This window comes from Mizuhopecten yessoensis, unplaced genomic scaffold, assembly GCF_002113885.1.
Source record: "Mizuhopecten yessoensis strain PY_sf001 unplaced genomic scaffold, ASM211388v2 scaffold11059, whole genome shotgun sequence".
Taxonomy (NCBI): Eukaryota; Metazoa; Mollusca; class Bivalvia; order Pectinida; family Pectinidae; genus Mizuhopecten; species Mizuhopecten yessoensis.
The window spans coordinates 424,382-444,327 of NW_018408858.1; the positions used below are offsets into that span (position 1 = coordinate 424,382).

At 37.2% G+C, this 19,946-nt stretch overlaps 1 protein-coding gene across 1 annotated transcript; it reads left to right on the forward strand.

Annotated features, from left to right (window-relative positions):
* The first annotated feature begins 1,843 nt into the window (after positions 1–1,843).
* LOC110465173 (conserved oligomeric Golgi complex subunit 6-like) lies at positions 1,844–19,780 on the forward strand. Its single transcript, XM_021520825.1, has 19 exons — positions 1,844–2,004; positions 3,197–3,340; positions 3,888–3,959; positions 4,930–4,988; positions 5,188–5,299; positions 5,636–5,718; positions 6,285–6,355; positions 7,053–7,146; positions 7,356–7,432; positions 8,318–8,455; positions 9,210–9,274; positions 10,552–10,643; positions 11,488–11,602; positions 12,203–12,334; positions 12,945–13,112; positions 13,456–13,563; positions 14,446–14,499; positions 15,151–15,230; positions 19,345–19,780. The coding sequence occupies exons 1-19, from the start codon at positions 1,897–1,899 to the stop codon at positions 19,490–19,492; spliced, it is 1,920 nt and encodes a 639-aa protein (XP_021376500.1). The 5' UTR covers positions 1,844–1,896; the 3' UTR covers positions 19,493–19,780.
* The last annotated feature ends 166 nt before the right edge of the window (positions 19,781–19,946 follow it).

Here is a 19,946-nt window from a genome sequence, read left to right on the forward strand (position 1 = left end):
ATCGACTTTTTCATTTGTGTTCCTATGTTCATATCAGTACTTTACTGAAGAAAACAAACAAATAATGCTAAAAAATATGTTGACTCCATACAGCCACTGATTTGAACCCTTCCTCTGATTTCTTGATGCAATCCAGCAGATCGATAAAAATGTTTTTGACATTGCTATTAACAAGTGTTGCTAGATCGATTAAAACTCTGAGATGTCCATCATGCATGATCTGAAATTATTCAAAAGCCATTCATTGTGTTGTCCAGTTCAAATAAGAAAACAAAGAGATCAGCTATATGGGCCTTGTAATCCTCTGCTGACTGTCTTCATTAAAAGTGTTACGACTGCCCGGCAAGTGACGTCAAGATCACTTTTTAACAGAATGATTTACAAATAAGAATATTTCAATAAAACAAGGAATGTCCCTTTAAAAATGGAATGGAGTATTAACAGATATGAAAAAAATAAAGAAATCAGTTTGTTTAGAGTTTTGAGTCATTGCAACAGCTAAGAATAGAAAGCCGAAAGAAAAAATAGACAAAAGTACAAAATATCCCAATATGGACGGCAGATCGATTTTTTAATATTTATATATCCCTATGCATATGATATCTAGATGAGCGATTTAATATCGCCAATAACTGATTTGCAAGTAATTCTGAGGTGCTTTGAAAACAACGAACAAGTGCTGATCAATTGCGGCAGGGTTCAATATGGGGTTAGGGCAACTAAGGGGAGACCGGGACAAGTTCGACCCTGGGGTTACTCCGGCCACTCCTGATATTTTTAGTCACGAGCAAATATTTACAATTTTGAGGATCTTAGCAATGCAGTTCACTGGGCAGGTCATTCATACGAAAAAAATGACATGAAAACTATAATTTCAGATTACTTAAAGCGAGAAAATTATGTTTTGGGAGGCTAGAAAGAATTTCATGACCTCACTTCCTTTAGTTTTGCAAACTTTCTGTAAACCGAAATGCTACTTATTGATGTCATACGTGTAAAAACCCGACAGCTTCACATGATGGTATACATAAAGCCCTAGCATTGAGTCTCGTATTGCTATGATATGCAGATTTCTTAAAATATCAATTTGGGCGGTAAAATATGACGTTGCATGCTTTATGACGTCATAAGTATGCTAATTCTAATGTGAGCCGAACTTACCCCAGACGCCCTGTCCGAACTTACCCCAAGGCGGTGCACATTAGGCCATACACTCTTCTTAAATAACTCTTCCTGTAGTTTTATGACGGAAATGGAATTTCTCTTCCAAATGGTGTAAATACACATGAATTTTAAAAAATTCTCTCCAGAACGACTTAAATGAAAATGGGCCAAACTTGCCCCTGTCTACCTGATATTTTGAAAGAAATTCCACAGGCTGGGGAGGGATGAGGAATCCTTAGCTCATCCCGGCCACCACTTTTGCGATTAATTTTGAAATTGTGTTCAGACAATTGATATCAATTTAAAGAGTAAAAATTACTTGTCATTGAACAGAAACCATTTCAATATTATACAACCTATGCGAATTCATTTGAGCTGAAACCGTTGAAATACTGTCGTTCTTTAATTGTTTCATACAAATGCATGTTTATTAGTTGTTTATTCTGCGGGCACCACTATTTCTTCTAATTTTAAATTCTAGTTAACGTAACTAATAAAAAGGGTATAAACTGCATTATTCCTAAACTGGTCTCTCAAAAAAATAAAGCATAAGAGTGATATAACCCAGAGACATATAAAGTCTCTGTATGACCTAAACAAACGCGCCTATGGTCCATTCCGGATTTGGTAATAGCCCCTAACTTTAGCATAAACGTAAATTGGCATACCACTTATGCGTTTCAATCGATTGGAGTCACGTGTGGAGCGTCTGAAATACATTGATGCGGCAAAATGGCAGACAAGGAATCGTCAGACACGTCATTTTCTTCATCGCAAGCTTCAAACCCACTGTCAAGGAAGCTTAACAAAATATTGGAGACACGGCTTGACAATGACAAAGTAATTAAGATGTTGCGTACTGATAGATAGAATATGTATTCTGAACGCATCCGGATGCATCCTCGAACTAACAACTCCATCTCACAAGTCAGCTGTTTACAATTTGATAAACCATATTCACATGCACAACGCAGTCAAAAATAAAATATCAAAATTAAGTAAGATAATCTGTTTTTAGAATGTACTCATCTGCATTTATTTTATCTAATGCATATGATTGCTTTGAAATCAATTTATCAAGGGGGATATGTATATGTGGTACAGTTTCTCAAATTGTAGAACATTAACCTGGATCTGTACGGTTTGGTATTGACTATTGTTTAACGTCCTATCAACAGCTATGTTCATTTAAAAACGGCCTCCCCTGTGTGCAAGATGCATGCATGTGTGTTTTAGGAGGCTGCAATATATTCGTCTCCTTAATTGTGATAGGGCAGAACTGATACCGACTTTATAGCGCTACCTCACTGAAACATACTGTCGAAGACACCCAGCAGGACACCCCACCCGTTCACATTATACTGACAACGGGCGAACCAGTTGTCCCACTCCTAAATTGCTGAGCATTAAGCAGGAGTAGAAGCTACAATTTTTATTAAAGGCTTTGGGTATGTCTTGGCCAGGGGACAGAACCCAAACTCTTCCTCACAGGGGCAAACGCTCAAAAGTGAGGCATTGTCAAGGGAGACAAAAGGAAGAAGAAAGTTGTTTAGAAAAAGGAGAAAAGATAAGATCCCAAATTTAGTCGCCTCTTATGATCAATTTTGCCATGGGGGAAGCAGGGTTAGACAACCAAAAAAATCACCCCTCAGGTAGGAGATATCTCTGTCACACCCTCAAGGTAGGGGATGATTATTTATCTCCCATCCAATCATTTCAGTCACAACTCCACCGACAATATGTTTGTCAACAAAACATCTGTGGGGTATGAATATCGTCAATCACTTTAGATGACGTCACAATTACACCGGTGACGCATTTAAGGACGTCACAATTGAACACGTGCTATTCAGCACAAGGCTACCTGCCCCTAGCGGGTGACAAGCTGATCTCTTCTGGCTAAAACACTGTATTGTACATTGTATTATGGAAAACTAGTGGAATTCTCTATGATTTGCATGCAGTGGGACAGGGATCTTTAAGTGTGTTGATTTGCAGTACTGTTCATAGTATTCGTTAACTTGTCTTTCAGGAGATGCTTGAAGCACTGAAGGCTTTGTCAGTCTTCTTCAGTGAAAACAGTCTGCGAACAAGAAGAAATCTGAGAAGTGACATTGAACGCAGAAGTTTAGTCATCAACGAAGATTTCTTACAAGTATTCCAATCTGTGAAAGAGGTAGTTACATCAATGATAGATTTCAATTAATCATAACAGCATTAATTAATAATCTGTGAAAGTTGCATAAATTTATTAAACCAAAGTTAAAGGTCATTCACATTATGGTATCTTCAAATACAATGTATTTGTGTCCTTTATATTTTCTTTTGAAAAAATACAATGTACATGTTAACTTTGAATTCCAATTGCAAGAATATGTTCATTTAATTAATTTTTAGGCAATATTGAATCTATTACTTGGCTTTGGGTATATATATATATATGAAAACATAGAAAATCAAAAGCATTTTGAAAGATATTTTGGGGAAGTTAACTTGTCAATACATCCATATTGTATTTTCATAAAGACTTCAATTTACAAAAAGTTATTTAAATAAACAAAAATTGCCTTGTTTCTAAACATGCCCAGCTGCCAACATTTCAACATTTTTGTAGGGAAAAAAGTAAAAAAAGTATGTGTTGAAATCTAAAGATGTTTGCAATGTTGTTGAAAGGACATTTGAAATAGCAACGCGTACTACCATTTTAATTTTCATCTTTTCAGCAACTTGACAGTGTGTACAATGATGTTAAGTCTATGAACGAATGTTGTCAGGACATGACCAGTAGGCTGAAGGTAGGTCAGCTATTGTATCTAACGGCTTTACTAGCAGAAGCAGGCTTAAGCTATGTGAAAATGTTGTAAGAACATTACTAGCAGGTAAGTCAGAATGTTGTGAGGACATGCCTAGTAGTAGCAGTGAAAATCATCAGAATGTTTCTACTGCAAGTATCTGACAAAAATGTATTTCAGGCCAGCTATCTGAATTTTATACAATACATCTCTAGCACCTACGTATACACAGGCATACACAGATAGGGAGATATAAGCCAGGTGGCATAGGACTAGTAGTTAGCGCCTGATAAGGCAGTTTCTGCGTATTCCTCAAAAATTGTATTGATTGATGTACAAAAATGTATATGCTAATTGTATTGATTGTATAAATTGTTTATCTATGTACTGTAAAGTGCTTTAGAGTGGCTTATTCTAGCTAGATAACTAAGGTGCTATATCAAATGTTGTATATTATTATTATTTTAGATTTTACTTTTGTTAATACCAGTTACAAACAAGGCCAATTTTATCTATAAAAAAATACTTAGGTATAGTTCTTTGTTTTTTATGTTTCTTTCGCTGTTCATTAACAAATGCATCACACCGAAACATTTGTGGAATGGTTAACCTTCGATGGTAGGCTGTTTGTTTATGTTTTCTATCTTTTTCAGTACAAGGAGTGTACTGATGCACCAATCATTTTGAACTTTCAGTTTTAAAAATTATGTGAAAACTTGAATGCAGCATACAAATTATGTTGAAATGAAAACATATGGATTATTAATTTAAGTTTGTCGATATGAATTTAATGATAAATTCATATCTTATAGAAAAAGCTAATTTTAAGAAATCTCAGAACTGACTTGAGGAATGTTCCTAGATACACCTTACTGCAAAAATGGTGAGGCTATGAAGGCAACTTATCGTACTCTATTAACAGTTTTAAAAGGTATGAATAAAAGTCACGATCTGTCGTTTTCATTCATTTCAGGCAGCAAAAGAACAGACGCATGACTTAATTAACCAGACAACAAAGTTACAGTCGGAGAGGTTAGTATACTTTGTGCATGTTCCCAGAAAACATACCTCATACTTCATGCTTGGCAAATTATGTTTTGATAGGGACAAGGTTAGGGTTTTACAGCAGACTTGTATCTGTAGATTGTGTATAAGTATATCAGCATGTAGTTGATGTGATGCAATCAAAGGTAGATTTGAATAAGTCCAATATTTTCCATAAAATTTGTAGCCAAACCCTGCAAGTGAAAGCCCAGGTGGCAGATGCGTTTCTGGAGAAATTTCAGCTGAAGCCAGAAGAGGCCACAGCTTTGAGAGGGAGTCGGGATGGAACACTTCACATGGTGGGTCTGTCAGTTATTTTAAGTAAATTCAGAATCAAAATCTGACTTTTAGTAGGTTTGTTGAATCAAAGTCAATTTCATTGCAATATCTAACAAAACATGGTGAGGCAGTCAGCTGTTTTTAAGTAGATTAAAAAGCAAAGTGTTTCATTTATTATAGACACAATTTTTAAAGTCTTTATATTCTTTGTTTCATTAATTTTAACCTTCTTTTATCAACCCATGTACTTTGTGTTGAAAACATACCAGGTATATATTTGTCTTTTTAACTTGTCAAATACATAAAATAATGTGTATCTTTGAAAAATTGTTTTGATGAATTGTTTATTTTCACAGGACTTCTTCAGGGCATTGGGTAAAGCAAAAGAAATTCACAAACATTGCAAGATATTACTGCGAACAAACCAACAGACGGCTGGGTAATTGATCGTTATTATACTATTAGCCACTGGAAGATTTTGAAAATTCTACTTGCCTGACTTTTGTTTTCATATAAATTGTAGTAGAAATAATAAGATACTAATCAAGCCCTGGCCATTGGATTAATAGAACTGTGCACCAATGCTATACTTTCACTTTTTTTCTTGTATAAGAAGGATGACACATTTCAAAGGTATATAAAAAATTGACAAAGTTAAACAGACAAAAAGTTAAATACAACAGTTTATCTAATACAGGTAAATAATGTTTTGACAGACATAAACTTTAAAATGTTCTTGTCATAAAAATAAAAATGTTTAGAGTAACTAAGTATTCTATAATGATTGACAGATTTTCATAATTATCAATCATTGCACAGTGTCACATATATATAGGGAAAAGTGCAACTTTGTTGGGTAAGCATCTGAAACTTTATTCAGTTTTTTGAGAATTTGTGAAAAATCATGTTCATACAAACTTTTGTATTGTAGACTGGAAATCATGTTCATACAAACTTTTGTAATGTAGACTGGAAATCATGTTCATACAAACTTTTGTATTGTAGACTGGAAATAATGGAAACTATGGCTCTCCATCAGGAATCAGCCTATGAACGACTGTACAGATGGGCCCAAAGTAAGTGTGTAAATGTGTACACAGTATACTAAAAGTGACACATTTAACATTCTTCTTATGAGAGTTTTTTTCAAACCGTGTGATTCCGGAAGACTTTCAGAATAACTTCTAACTTTTTCCTTCCATCGCTTGAAGACGTCTTCCAATATAATCGACTATTTAAAAAACGCAGACTGCAGTGTTTATTGCTAGGCAACAGTTCACCCCCCACACCCCGGTTAAGGCTCTGTAGTGATTACAAGAACGATTACATTAAATACCTTGTACATAGTTAAGGCTCGTTGTAATTATAAGAACCATTACATTAAATACCTTGTACACAGTTAAGGCTCTGTAGTAATTATAAGAACCATTACATTAAATACCTTGTACACAGTTAAGGCTCTGTAGTGATAACAAGAACCATTACATTAAATACCTTGTAAACAGTTAAGGCTCTGTAGTAATTACAAGAACCATTACATTAAATACCTTGTAAACAGTTAAGGCTCTGTAATAATTACAAGAACCATTACATTAAATACCTTATACACAGTTAGGCTCTGTTGTAATTACAAGAACCATTACATCAAATACTTTACTAGAACCATTACATTAAATACCTTGTACAAAGTTACAGTTATTGTTGTACAGTGATTTAAAGGCTCTATGAACCAGGCATATTTCTCGCTTTATTAGAATGTGTTTCCTTATACAGATGAATGCCGAATGCTGACTGGAGATTCCCCAGATGTGTCGTCCATGTTGTGTCAGGCCATGGAAGCTCTAGAAGACAGACCTGTACTCTTCAGGTTAGAGCACATGTTATTTGTATGAGACGTCTTGATTTCAATCCTCCAGTTAAATTTAATATTAGTTTTATAACTTTTAAATAGTAAAATATTGCCAAAATCAGCAGATCTTTTGTTTCGTACCAGTTAAGACATGAATGAGGTATAATTTATTTACCTGAAATGTTTTTGTGTAAACTGCATGCTGACCTTCTGTTGTATTCATGTAGGTATACCTTGGACGAGTTTGGTACTGCCAGGAGGACCGCTGTTGTTCGTGGACTCATCGATGCATTGACCAGGGGAGGTAATGCATGGAGGCCCTATGGGATTAATTAGCATAAAGTTGATTCATATCATTCAGCCTTCCAGATATAAACAAGCTTACTGAAACATACAACTACGTACTGAATAAGTGCCCTTCCTGTATGTAAATATTAATGAACTTGTAAGTCACTCTTTTCCCTATAGGAACATCTGTGTATGTAAATATCTTTTATGAAAGGTGGTTTGGACAGTGCATACAAGAATTTATGCATTGTATAACACTATTTCTTCATGGTATATACAAAATAATGTAGATTCCATAGTACTGTAAAATCCATATACCTGAAATGTGTGTATAGGACTTGTAATTAGTGGTGTTCCGATTAATCGACTAAGTCGAGCATCAGTCAGTTAGGCTAACAAACTGATTAATCGAATACAAAATCCATGAGCGATTTTAGTTGGAGTGCTACTGTGTAGATATTATCGAGTTTTCAGTAGACATTTTTCCCAGCTACTATGTAAAATTGATGGCATCATCACTGCATGACTTACTTTTAGCTCATAGCTGCTAGTTAGGACTATATATTACAGATTCAGTGTTTGAAGAGAGGTATTCCTTATATTATAATTAATTTATTACATGGTATCACTTTTTTACCTAATTGACTCGCAACAACAGCATGGAGGATGTCACTCTGTATTTCTATAGAACGATTATTAATCGATCATTGGTTGGTTAATGGTAACCAATGATCGATCATAAAATTTCAACCGATTCCCAACACTACTTGTAACATTAAATTATCATTTAACTGAAAAATGGACAAATATACTATTTGCACACAAAAAAATATATAGTGTGTGAAATCATCACCAATAAAACACAAAACATGCAGCGAGTACTCATGCTTGTCTTTGCCAGGTCCTGGAGGAACACCCCGTCCCATAGAGCTCCACTCACATGACCCCACTAGGTATGTGGGGGACATGTTGGCATGGTTACATCAAGCAGCAGCATCAGAGAAGGAACAACTCCAGTCCTTGCTAAAGAAATGTCGTTGTTAGTATCAGTTTACATAGATATCACATTAGGCCTTTCACCTCCTTCATTATCTATGGCAGAATTTGTCATAACTTAGATCAGGGGATATCAACAATTTGTTTCTTATAATCAAGATTGTTGTTTTTTTGTTTTTTTTAAATGACGGATAAGCGAGTGAGGAGTGGGGTGGGGTATTTCCAGAAATATGAGCATCATTCAGCCACTGAAAACCAGGAAGTGAAACAATGTTATATGTTAGAAAGACTCAGTAGAGTTCTAAATTTAAGTCCTATACAAAAAAAATTTGAAATAACTTGTATATTTCGAGTGAAGTACACAGTGTCAGTGTCACACTATATGCATGTTTTATAGAAAAGATGAAGCAAAAACATGTAGATTCAATAGCTATTTGTAGTTTACATGTTTAAGCTATTCAATAGTTCTTTGTCTGTGTCAATCACATTTGTTGTATCAAACTGTTTAAAACACAAATTGCAGTAAATCATTCATAATTTGATAAGTGATGTAAGCATAGGTCAGAAAAAAACTTAAGACTGTTTAATGATTTATTTTCTATATACAAGGGAAAATACTCCAAATTAGAAAAAGAAATAGCATAAGCTCAGAGTAACGCCAGCTAAATTGGTTCTTTTTTACAGCCGCTTGGCCTTTCTACAAATATTTCAGTATACATGCACAACCAAAACACTTTCTTGTTAATGAAGTATTATACAATATTAATTGTTATGATATAAAATGTCCATTTTTTCAGCCAATGGAGAACAGATACAGGACATTCTTGGCCATATCACAGAAGGGGTGTGTCGACCATTCAAGGTAACTGAATAGTCAAGATCAATATTGTAGAAGTTCTGTTGGACTTGTCTAAGTTCAGGTTATTGATTGATGCTGCTCAATACATATTTCTGCAATACATCAAAGGCCAAATCACTTTTGTGCTTGTTAAGATTTGTAACTGATAAATTAATATTGCTGACCATCATTTTGATAGATCTTCCTAGATGTGTCAGAATTATGACATGGAATGTTTTATACTACAAAACCTTTATCACTGACGGTAGGGTACAGCAGTGAGCCAAACACTTATCCAGTCTGCAACTTTTGATGTGATAAAAAAATAATGTGTTAATGTGTCAAAGTCACATGAATTTTCTTTTCGTTGATGCAGTTTGTCACACATATCACATTATAACTTCAAGGTCAAAAACTCAGTTTGGGGTACAGATTTGTGGGGTCCTGTTCCTTACTTTGTTGTTAATAGTTTAAGCATAAAATCTTCCCATTATTAGCTCACCTAGCTCAGAGGATTTTGACCAAATTTGTTCTGGAGCATCATTGGCCAAAGGGTTCTCAGTTTTGTATAAACGGAGGGTATGGTCCCCCTTGTGGGAGAGAGGCGGGGCCAAATAGGGGGAAAATAGGTAAATCTTTAAAAATCTTCTTCTTCTCAACCAATAGAAGGATTTTGACCAAATTTTTTCTAGAGCATCTTTGGACAAAATAGCCTCTAGTTTGTATAAACAGAGGGTGTGGCCCCACTGGGGGCATAGGGACAGGACCAATAGAGGAAATAGAGGATTTTTTTTCTCCTACTATACAAGTGAAGGGTTATAAACCAAATGCAGTCTGAAGCATGCTTAGGGACTAAAAAAAGAATAAACTGTGTATAAACTGAGGTGGGTGGACCCCCTTCTTTGGGGCAGATTGATGGGTCCCATTAGGGGAAATAGAGAAAAACATTAAAGCTCTTTCTCCTTTTGTACCGTGCTTAGGGGAAAAAAATCAATTTGTTTAATTTGTATAAAAAGGTGCATGTGAGGACCAATAGGGGAAATAGAGGAAAGACATAACATGGAATCTCATTTTCTTGGTGTCTTTCCCACCAAAACAGAATTATATGTAGTTCTTCTTGCAACTTTGTTTCTTGTACTCCTTTGATAAACCTGTATGGTACTCAGCAGGTTTTAAATTGAAAAATAAAATACCAAGTGAGCTATTAAGGCCCCTGGGCCTCTTGTATATCATGGCTGCTCAGACATCAAAAATGGATTGTGTTGAGATGCGTTGAGTTACCTCCCCTTTGAACATTACAGGTGAGGGTGGAGCAGGTGTTGGTGTCAGAACAGGATGCTGTCACTCTCTACAAACTGCACAACCTCCTCAAGTTCTACCATAACACCATCTGGTAAGTTCTACCATAACACCATCTGGTAAGTTTTCCCTCAACACTATTGGATGAGTTTTACTACGCTATCATTACAATAGTCGATATATAGAAATGATATCCTCTGAATCACAAATTCAAGCCATCATAAATTGAACTTACAGGTATAATTTACAAAGTTAAGTACACACAAAAACAAAGTGATATACAGTATTATATTTTGTCCATCATAGAATCTTCGTGGTTTGTTACCAGAATAAACGATGAGATCCTTGTAGGACAAAGAGCTGTAGGTCTGCTAGGTCGCATTCCCGTACCCCAGTTGAAACCTTTCAGGTGGCATAGAAATATTCCACGATCGATAAACGAATGCACTTGGACTGAGCCATAGACAGAGCTAAGAATAATATGTCATTCTGTCACGCGTCCACTAAATTAAATAACATCTTCAAATCTGCATCTGGATTGACATTGTTTTATAAAGAAATGATGCAAACTAGCAATATTCAGCATCATAGTTTCGGTCAGACACGTTTGGACCCTTTAATCTACACGTGCCGAATATTCCTGAGGTCAGTCTTGGTTCAGAGCCTCAGTTCAGATCTGTGCTTGTCATTTTCTTTCAGGTTCAACCGTTTCAACTGGTTGGACCGGATTAGCAAAAGGGGCACATGTCTCCATGCTTGTCAAAGACAAGTAGAGATTGGAATAAGAGTGAAAAATGATCAATACAGAAAATGCTTTCTTCACAAGTGATGAAAAGGTTTGGGCAAAGTATGAAAACAGATTTCTCTAATTTTGGCAGCCAGATTATTTTTTATTAAGCTTTGATTAAGGTTTCTAAATTGCATTCTTCTATTTCCAGTCAGATCATCTGTAAGGATGCAGCCCTGTTGAATACTGTAGCTGAGATCCAGGACCTTAGCCATAGAATGTTCTTCAATAGCCTCAACTGTAATGCCAACAAACTCCTTGACAAGGTTAATGTTTGATTATTGTATAGATACTATATCACACAGGGTTTATATTCTGTACATGATGTTATACAGTATTTCTACAACTTAAGAAATGAAAAATAAAGTTAAAGATTCTTATTGTAATTTGTATTCTTTAATGAGATGTCACATATTGTGGTATCAAAACAAAAAGAAAACTTGAAGAAAAAAGAGTGCAAAATGTGCTTTGTCAATTCCACATGTTAAGAAACATCAAAACATCATATATGTAATGATGACTTTTAACGATCACTATTGGTTCTTCTCTGATCTCCAGTCGATGAACTGTAACATCCCAATCTTGGCTTATGCGTCAATTAAGATTTGTTACAGCAAAATCACCCCTCGATCCAGATAAATTGGTATCAATTCTGAATAGGTTATGGTCATATTAATAGGGTATTATAGTTATAACCCGTATTTTAATTATTACCTAACAGTAAACATCCTGTTTTTCGTTGTTTGTTTTAAAGTTAAGAATTAAAAAATTAGAATCCTTGTGAAAATCAAAATTGAAGGTAAACTATATTGAAATTGTTTTAATACCAGCTGGTATGATGATTTTCACAAATGTTTTGTTTTCAGGTGGAGTTACCTCCCTCAGATCTTGGTCCTACAAACTCTTTGAATCAGACGCTGCAGCTGCTGAAAGACGTACTGGCTTGTCATGATGCTTCTGTAGTGGCTATAGATGACAAAAAACAAGACTACAAACAGGTGTCTGTTCTGTGATTCAAATGTGACACTCAGATTTGTTCTGTATTGTTTTACAAGCCTGTTATATCTGGCAGAAAGACTTCATGATACAATTAACATACTGCAGGAAAAACAGAATTGGATTAAAAGCTCCATATTATCTTTCAACTTTCTTTAATTAGAATTTATTTGAAGTTTTAAAGATATAATTAAAAAATGGACTCAATTATTTTATATAAAAAAGTACGTCCCTTCAGGGGAAAGGTTTTAGTGTTGAAGTTGACAAATTAATTGACCCCATTTCGAGATGAAATGACAAGACGACAAGCCTTTAAATCAAAGGCTAATGAAGGGAGATAACTCAGGAAATACAAAAGACACGAGATGGTTGTAGGTCCTGTGGGCTTTGAAAGTATATAAAGACATAACATTAAAATATTATAAAATTATTTCATCTGAAATTTGTATTCAATGCTTTAGGATATTGCTTGGATTTTGGCATAATTTGAAGAATCGTTTTTGCCATTTTCAGCATATTCACTAAGTGACTTTACAATACTCCCCTGATCAAGAAAGGTCCATGTCATACATCAAGTAAAGCTAACTAATATACATATTATTCTGTTGTTAGATCCTGTCTTGTGTGATTGACCCTCTGGTACAGATGTGCTCTGTGTCTGCGAGTCGGCTCAACTCGACAGATATGGCCGCCTACATGGCCAACTGTATATATCTGATGCAGACAACGCTGGCCATGTACGAGTTTACAGACACTCGACTCGAGATGCTGCAGGCTCAGGTTTGTTATTACTGTAAATCAGTCTGTTATTACTACATTTACACAATTGCTCTTTATGTCACTATATATTGTATACCTTTTTAGCTCACCTGTCTAAAGAACAGTGCTTATGTTATACCCCCATTGTAAGTGTGGGTGTGCAATTACCAGGTAAATACCTGTAATTAATGGGGGGGGGGGGGGGGGGGGGGGGGTTGTGCATTAAAATCTGTAGATTATCAGTTGATGGTTAAACTGTAAACATGTGCCAGTTAATTATAAGAGTCTTCCTATGGAGTACTGTTTTGTTCATCAAACAAGCTATTTGTTCATGTGATAATGAGGTTATTTTGTTAACGATTAGGTGGATGCCCAGATAGATACCCTGGTGAGTGAACAGGCCTCATTTGTACTCAATAAGGTCGGCCTGGCCTTTGTGTATGGGACAGTCCAACAGCATCAACCCAAACAGGTAATAAGAAGCTTTTAATGCAAAAACATTGTCATAGATATTTAAGTATTCTGTTGTCTCGTTTTAGATTTGTCAGAATTGTCTTTTGGGTGAATATCTGTGACTGCTGTTAATTGCAAAAAAGCTGCATGCATCTCAATAGAACAAATGTCTGTGATTTATTCAGATAAACATATGTTAGCTTAATGCATATAGTTAATATATACGGAGAAATGTTTGCTACAGTTAATATTATTTTGTCCTCTATAACAAAGACAAATTGATCATGACGATAAATATCAGTTCATAATTAAATATACATACCTGGCAGTATTCCCACTATCTGAGGAAAAAGTAACGATGGACAAATATGTAATTTACCAACTGGAGATGAATTCTTGGTATACAGCGAATGTCATGAAGCATTTCTTTAAACAAATTTTCAAAAATTGAAATAACCTTTTATTTATAAAGTTTATCAGGAACTTTTCTCCTCCCTGCTGTGGCATTATTTTTGCATCATGAAAAGCAGAATAGGACCCAGGGGCATGGTACAGATCCCCACCCAATAAGTCTGTATAATGTATCATGCATTGATATAGAGTAATACATATATAAGACTGTGGGATGGGGATCCGTGCCACAACCCTGTGGAATAAGCCTGGGACATCCAATAGCAGATCACCACATTGATCCGTGCCACACCCCTGTGGAATAGGCCTGGGGCATCCAATTGCAGATCACCACATTGATCACCGCATTGATCGCTACCGTTGGGAACCTATTTTATATAAACTTCTTTTTATTTTACTACGTTTACAGTTATAACTTTACGTACATTGTATGTTGATTATAAGTTGTTGTGTTTGTGTTTAAAACCATCTGTCAATTAAACTATTACAGGGTCCTTTATCAGCCCTACCGGATATGGGTGGACCAGTTCTCAAATCTGCAATGGTAAGATATAGTTTTAAAGGCCTGATAATATCAACACTTGTTGTATACAATTTAGTCTTGTTGAAAAATTTGTTAAGAAATATTTTATAAAATGTGAGGGAATGATTGATATGAATTGCAAATGTAAATTCACTTAAATTGACTGACACCTACTTTTACTGACACCTGAAGTAATATGAGTAACATGAGTAAATGACCACAATACTTTTTCACCTTCTTTAACACCTGTTCATAACTGACCAAATTATTCAGTCCATTAGGCTTAATTGTAATCAGTTGATTAAAAGAAACCATCCTGGAAAGTAATTAAAAGTTTTATTTTAGAGGAATAAACTTATAGAAGTAACACTTTTATAATTGTACATTAAGGTTAAGAAAAACTCAAGGCCACATAATGAAATAGTGTAAAACCTCTTTATGATATCTGCTATCATTTTTGCCATGAAATTTCGTTGTTATAATGGCATTGATATATAATGAAGGAAGATATAGAGGAGTTAGAGAAGGAAAGGATATCTAAGCTGTAAGATGACAAACAGGTTTACTGTTCTGTAAAATGTATTAAGTATTCATCATCTAGTAACAGATGTTCTAATCATAACAAACTTTTAGAAAAAATTGAGGTAACATTTTGTTCTTTGTCCATTGCAGTCCAAGTTTGATAGTTACATGGCATCACCCGACTCACTAGTACTGCCTCAGAGTAGACTTCTTCTCAGTGGACGAGTCAGGTAGGTTATTACATGGCATCACCCGACTCACTGGTACTGCCTCAGAGTAGACTCCTTCTCAGTGGACGAGTCAGGTAGGTTATTACATGTCATCACCCGACTCACTGGTACTGCCTCAGAGTAGACTCCTTCTCAGTGGACGAGTCAGGTAGGTTATTACATGTCATCACCCGACTCACTAGTACTGCCTCAGAGTAGACTCCTTCTCAGTGGACGAGTCAGGTAGGTTATTACATGTCATCACCCGACTCACTAGTACTGCCTCAGAGTAGACTCCTTCTCAGTGGACGAGTCAGGTAGGTTATTACATGTCATCACCCGACTCACTAGTACTGCCTCAGAGTAGACTCCTTCTCAGTGGACGAGTCAGGTAGGTTATTACATGTCATCACCCGACTCACTAGTACTGCCTCAGAGTAGACTCCTTCTCAGTGGACGAGTCAGGTAGGTTATTACATGTCATCACCCGACTCACTAGTACTGCCTCAGAGTAGACTCCTTCTCAGTGGACGAGTCAGGTAGGTTATTACATGTCATCACCCGACTCACTAGTACTGCCTCAGAGTAGACTCCTTCTCAGTGGACGAGTCAGGTAGGTTATTACATGTCATCACCCGACTCACTAGTACTGCCTCAGAGTAGACTCCTTCTCAGTGGACGAGTCAGGTAGGTTATTACATGTCATCACCCGACTCACTAGTACTGCCTCAGAGTAGACTCCTTCTCAGTGGACGAGTCAGGTAGGTTATTACATGTCATCACCCGACTCACTAGTACTGCCTCAGAGTAGACTCCTTCTCAGTGGACGAGTCAGGTAGGTTATTACATGTCATCACCCGACTCACTAGTACTGCCTCAGAGTAGACTCCTTCTCAGTGGACGAGTCAGGTAGGTTATTACATGTCATCACCCGACTCACTAGTACTGCCTCAGAGTAGACTCCTTCTCAGTGGACGAGTCAGGTAGGTTATTACATGTCATCACCCGACTCACTAGTACTGCCTCAGAGTAGACTCCTTCTCAGTGGACGAGTCAGGTAGGTTATTACATGTCATCACCCGACTCACTAGTACTGCCTCAGAGTAGACTCCTTCTCAGTGGACGAGTCAGGTAGGTTATTACATGTCATCACCCGACTCACTAGTACTGCCTCAGAGTAGACTCCTTCTCAGTGGACGAGTCAGGTAGGTTATTACATGTCATCACCCGACTCACTAGTACTGCCTCAGAGTAGACTCCTTCTCAGTGGACGAGTCAGGTAGGTTATTACATGTCATCACCCGACTCACTAGTACTGCCTCAGAGTAGACTCCTTCTCAGTGGACGAGTCAGGTAGGTTATTACATGTCATCACCCGACTCACTAGTACTGCCTCAGAGTAGACTCCTTCTCAGTGGACGAGTCAGGTAGGTTATTACATGTCATCACCCGACTCACTAGTACTGCCTCAGAGTAGACTCCTTCTCAGTGGACGAGTCAGGTAGGTTATTACATGTCATCACCCGACTCACTAGTACTGCCTCAGAGTAGACTCCTTCTCAGTGGACGAGTCAGGTAGGTTATTACATGTCATCACCCGACTCACTAGTACTGCCTCAGAGTAGACTCCTTCTCAGTGGACGAGTCAGGTAGGTTATTACATGTCATCACCCGACTCACTAGTACTGCCTCAGAGTAGACTCCTTCTCAGTGGACGAGTCAGGTAGGTTATTACATGTCATCACCCGACTCACTAGTACTGCCTCAGAGTAGACTCCTTCTCAGTGGACGAGTCAGGTAGGTTATTACATGTCATCACCCGACTCACTAGTACTGCCTCAGAGTAGACTCCTTCTCAGTGGACGAGTCAGGTAGGTTATTACATGTCATCACCCGACTCACTAGTACTGCCTCAGAGTAGACTCCTTCTCAGTGGACGAGTCAGGTAGGTTATTACATGTCATCACCCGACTCACTAGTACTGCCTCAGAGTAGACTCCTTCTCAGTGGACGAGTCAGGTAGGTTATTACATGTCATCACCCGACTCACTAGTACTGCCTCAGAGTAGACTCCTTCTCAGTGGACGAGTCAGGTAGGTTATTACATGTCATCACCCGACTCACTAGTACTGCCTCAGAGTAGACTCCTTCTCAGTGGACGAGTCAGGTAGGTTATTACATGTCATCACCCGACTCACTAGTACTGCCTCAGAGTAGACTCCTTCTCAGTGGACGAGTCAGGTAGGTTATTACATGTCATCACCCGACTCACTAGTACTGCCTCAGAGTAGACTCCTTCTCAGTGGACGAGTCAGGTAGGTTATTACATGTCATCACCCGACTCACTAGTACTGCCTCAGAGTAGACTCCTTCTCAGTGGACGAGTCAGGTAGGTTATTACATGTCATCACCCGACTCACTAGTACTGCCTCAGAGTAGACTCCTTCTCAGTGGACGAGTCAGGTAGGTTATTACATGTCATCACCCGACTCACTAGTACTGCCTCAGAGTAGACTCCTTCTCAGTGGACGAGTCAGGTAGGTTATTACATGTCATCACCCGACTCACTAGTACTGCCTCAGAGTAGACTCCTTCTCAGTGGACGAGTCAGGTAGGTTATTACATGTCATCACCCGACTCACTAGTACTGCCTCAGAGTAGACTCCTTCTCAGTGGACGAGTCAGGTAGGTTATTACATGTCATCACCCGACTCACTAGTACTGCCTCAGAGTAGACTCCTTCTCAGTGGACGAGTCAGGTAGGTTATTACATGTCATCACCCGACTCACTAGTACTGCCTCAGAGTAGACTCCTTCTCAGTGGACGAGTCAGGTAGGTTATTACATGTCATCACCCGACTCACTAGTACTGCCTCAGAGTAGACTCCTTCTCAGTGGACGAGTCAGGTAGGTTATTACATGTCATCACCCGACTCACTAGTACTGCCTCAGAGTAGACTCCTTCTCAGTGGACGAGTCAGGTAGGTTATTACATGTCATCACCCGACTCACTAGTACTGCCTCAGAGTAGACTCCTTCTCAGTGGACGAGTCAGGTAGGTTATTACATGTCATCACCCGACTCACTAGTACTGCCTCAGAGTAGACTCCTTCTCAGTGGACGAGTCAGGTAGGTTATTACATGTCATCATATGTCTCACTGGTACTGCCTCAGAGTAGTATCCTTCTCAGTGGACGAGTCAGGTACGTTATTACATGTCATCATATGACTCACTGGTACTGCCTCAGAGTAGATATCTTAGTGGAGACAAGACTAACATGTTGCTTTTCTGACGACGGTGGCGGCGTCAGCATTAAGTTTTTGCCTTAAAGTTAGTTTCTCTGAAACTATAAGTGCTACACCCACCAAACTTGCAACATAAATGTATCGTTGGTTGTAAATCTCAACTTTAACCCTTGCATCAAATGCTGGATGCGGCCTTCCTTTCATGGTCCATTGTTGTATTTCAGCATCTCCATCAACATTAAGTTTTTGCTTTTAAGTTAGTTTCTCTGCAACTTTTAAGTGCTACACCAACTAAACTTCACATGTGCATTGATGGTCCAAGTGAGGCTCAGGCAAGACATATCAATCTGAATGGCTTGTTATTTTGAGATTTTTTTTATTCACTATTCAAACTCTTAACAAATATACTGCATTATAACAGATGGTACACTAAATTTATGTATTTATTTCATTGACTTTGCATGCATTTATAACTTCAGTAAGCTTATTTTATGAAAAATTATTTCTAACACAATTCGTCATAAATTTCATAGAGAAAAAGCATTGTGCACACAGGAGAAGTTTATTATTGTGTACAGCAAAATATCATATTTATATTATTGTACAATCCAACACTTGAATTAACTGAAATCAACTAAATGGATTATATTGACTGTGCATGTAGGAATCATTTTAATTTTGCATGTGAAATAATATTTTTCGGGCAGTAATTCTGTAGGTTAGAGGTAAATGGTATAACATCTGTCATAGGGTGATGTTGAAATAGCCCATGATAATCGTATAGTATTATTTTAATTAGAAATACCTCTCAACAGCGACAGTATTTTGTTTAGGTTGGTTGATTTTATTTAGCATAATGTTTCACCGAATGAAATCCTTTACCTTACAGAGAAACAGTGAAGAAGAATTCAGCAGACCTGATATGTTCTGCCTACAAACAGATCTACGATACCATATGTGATCCAGCCAATGAGTACAAGGAATCGCCCAGTATAGTGCCACGCACGCCGGACCAAGTGGTTAGATTGTTATCATGATCACACAGACTCTTTGATAGAAATTCTTCCTTTAAAAGGAAGGTATGTTGATAGGGTTCGTGAAGTGAGTATTAAATGAAATATGAATGGTTTGTACATTTTGGTGGGCAATGTTCTGTAAGTACATGTATGTTAATGTTAGAGATAAAATATATCTGTGATATATATATGTACATATATGCATATTTATGAAATTTTACCTATACAGGTATAAACAGTAAGATGGATGGAAGTGTACTAGGGAGACCAAGATAATGTTTTGGTAAAATAAAGATTGTGGGAATTGAAGTGGATCTCTTTCTCTTTTATCGCATTCTATTCTTACCTTCAATGTATTTATCGTGGTTTTACTACATCACAAAGTTTGAAAATCTCATAAGAGAGATGAAACAATGTAGGATAATACTGTTTGACATTGCGATCTTTGAAAGTCACATATATGAAATACGTTTGC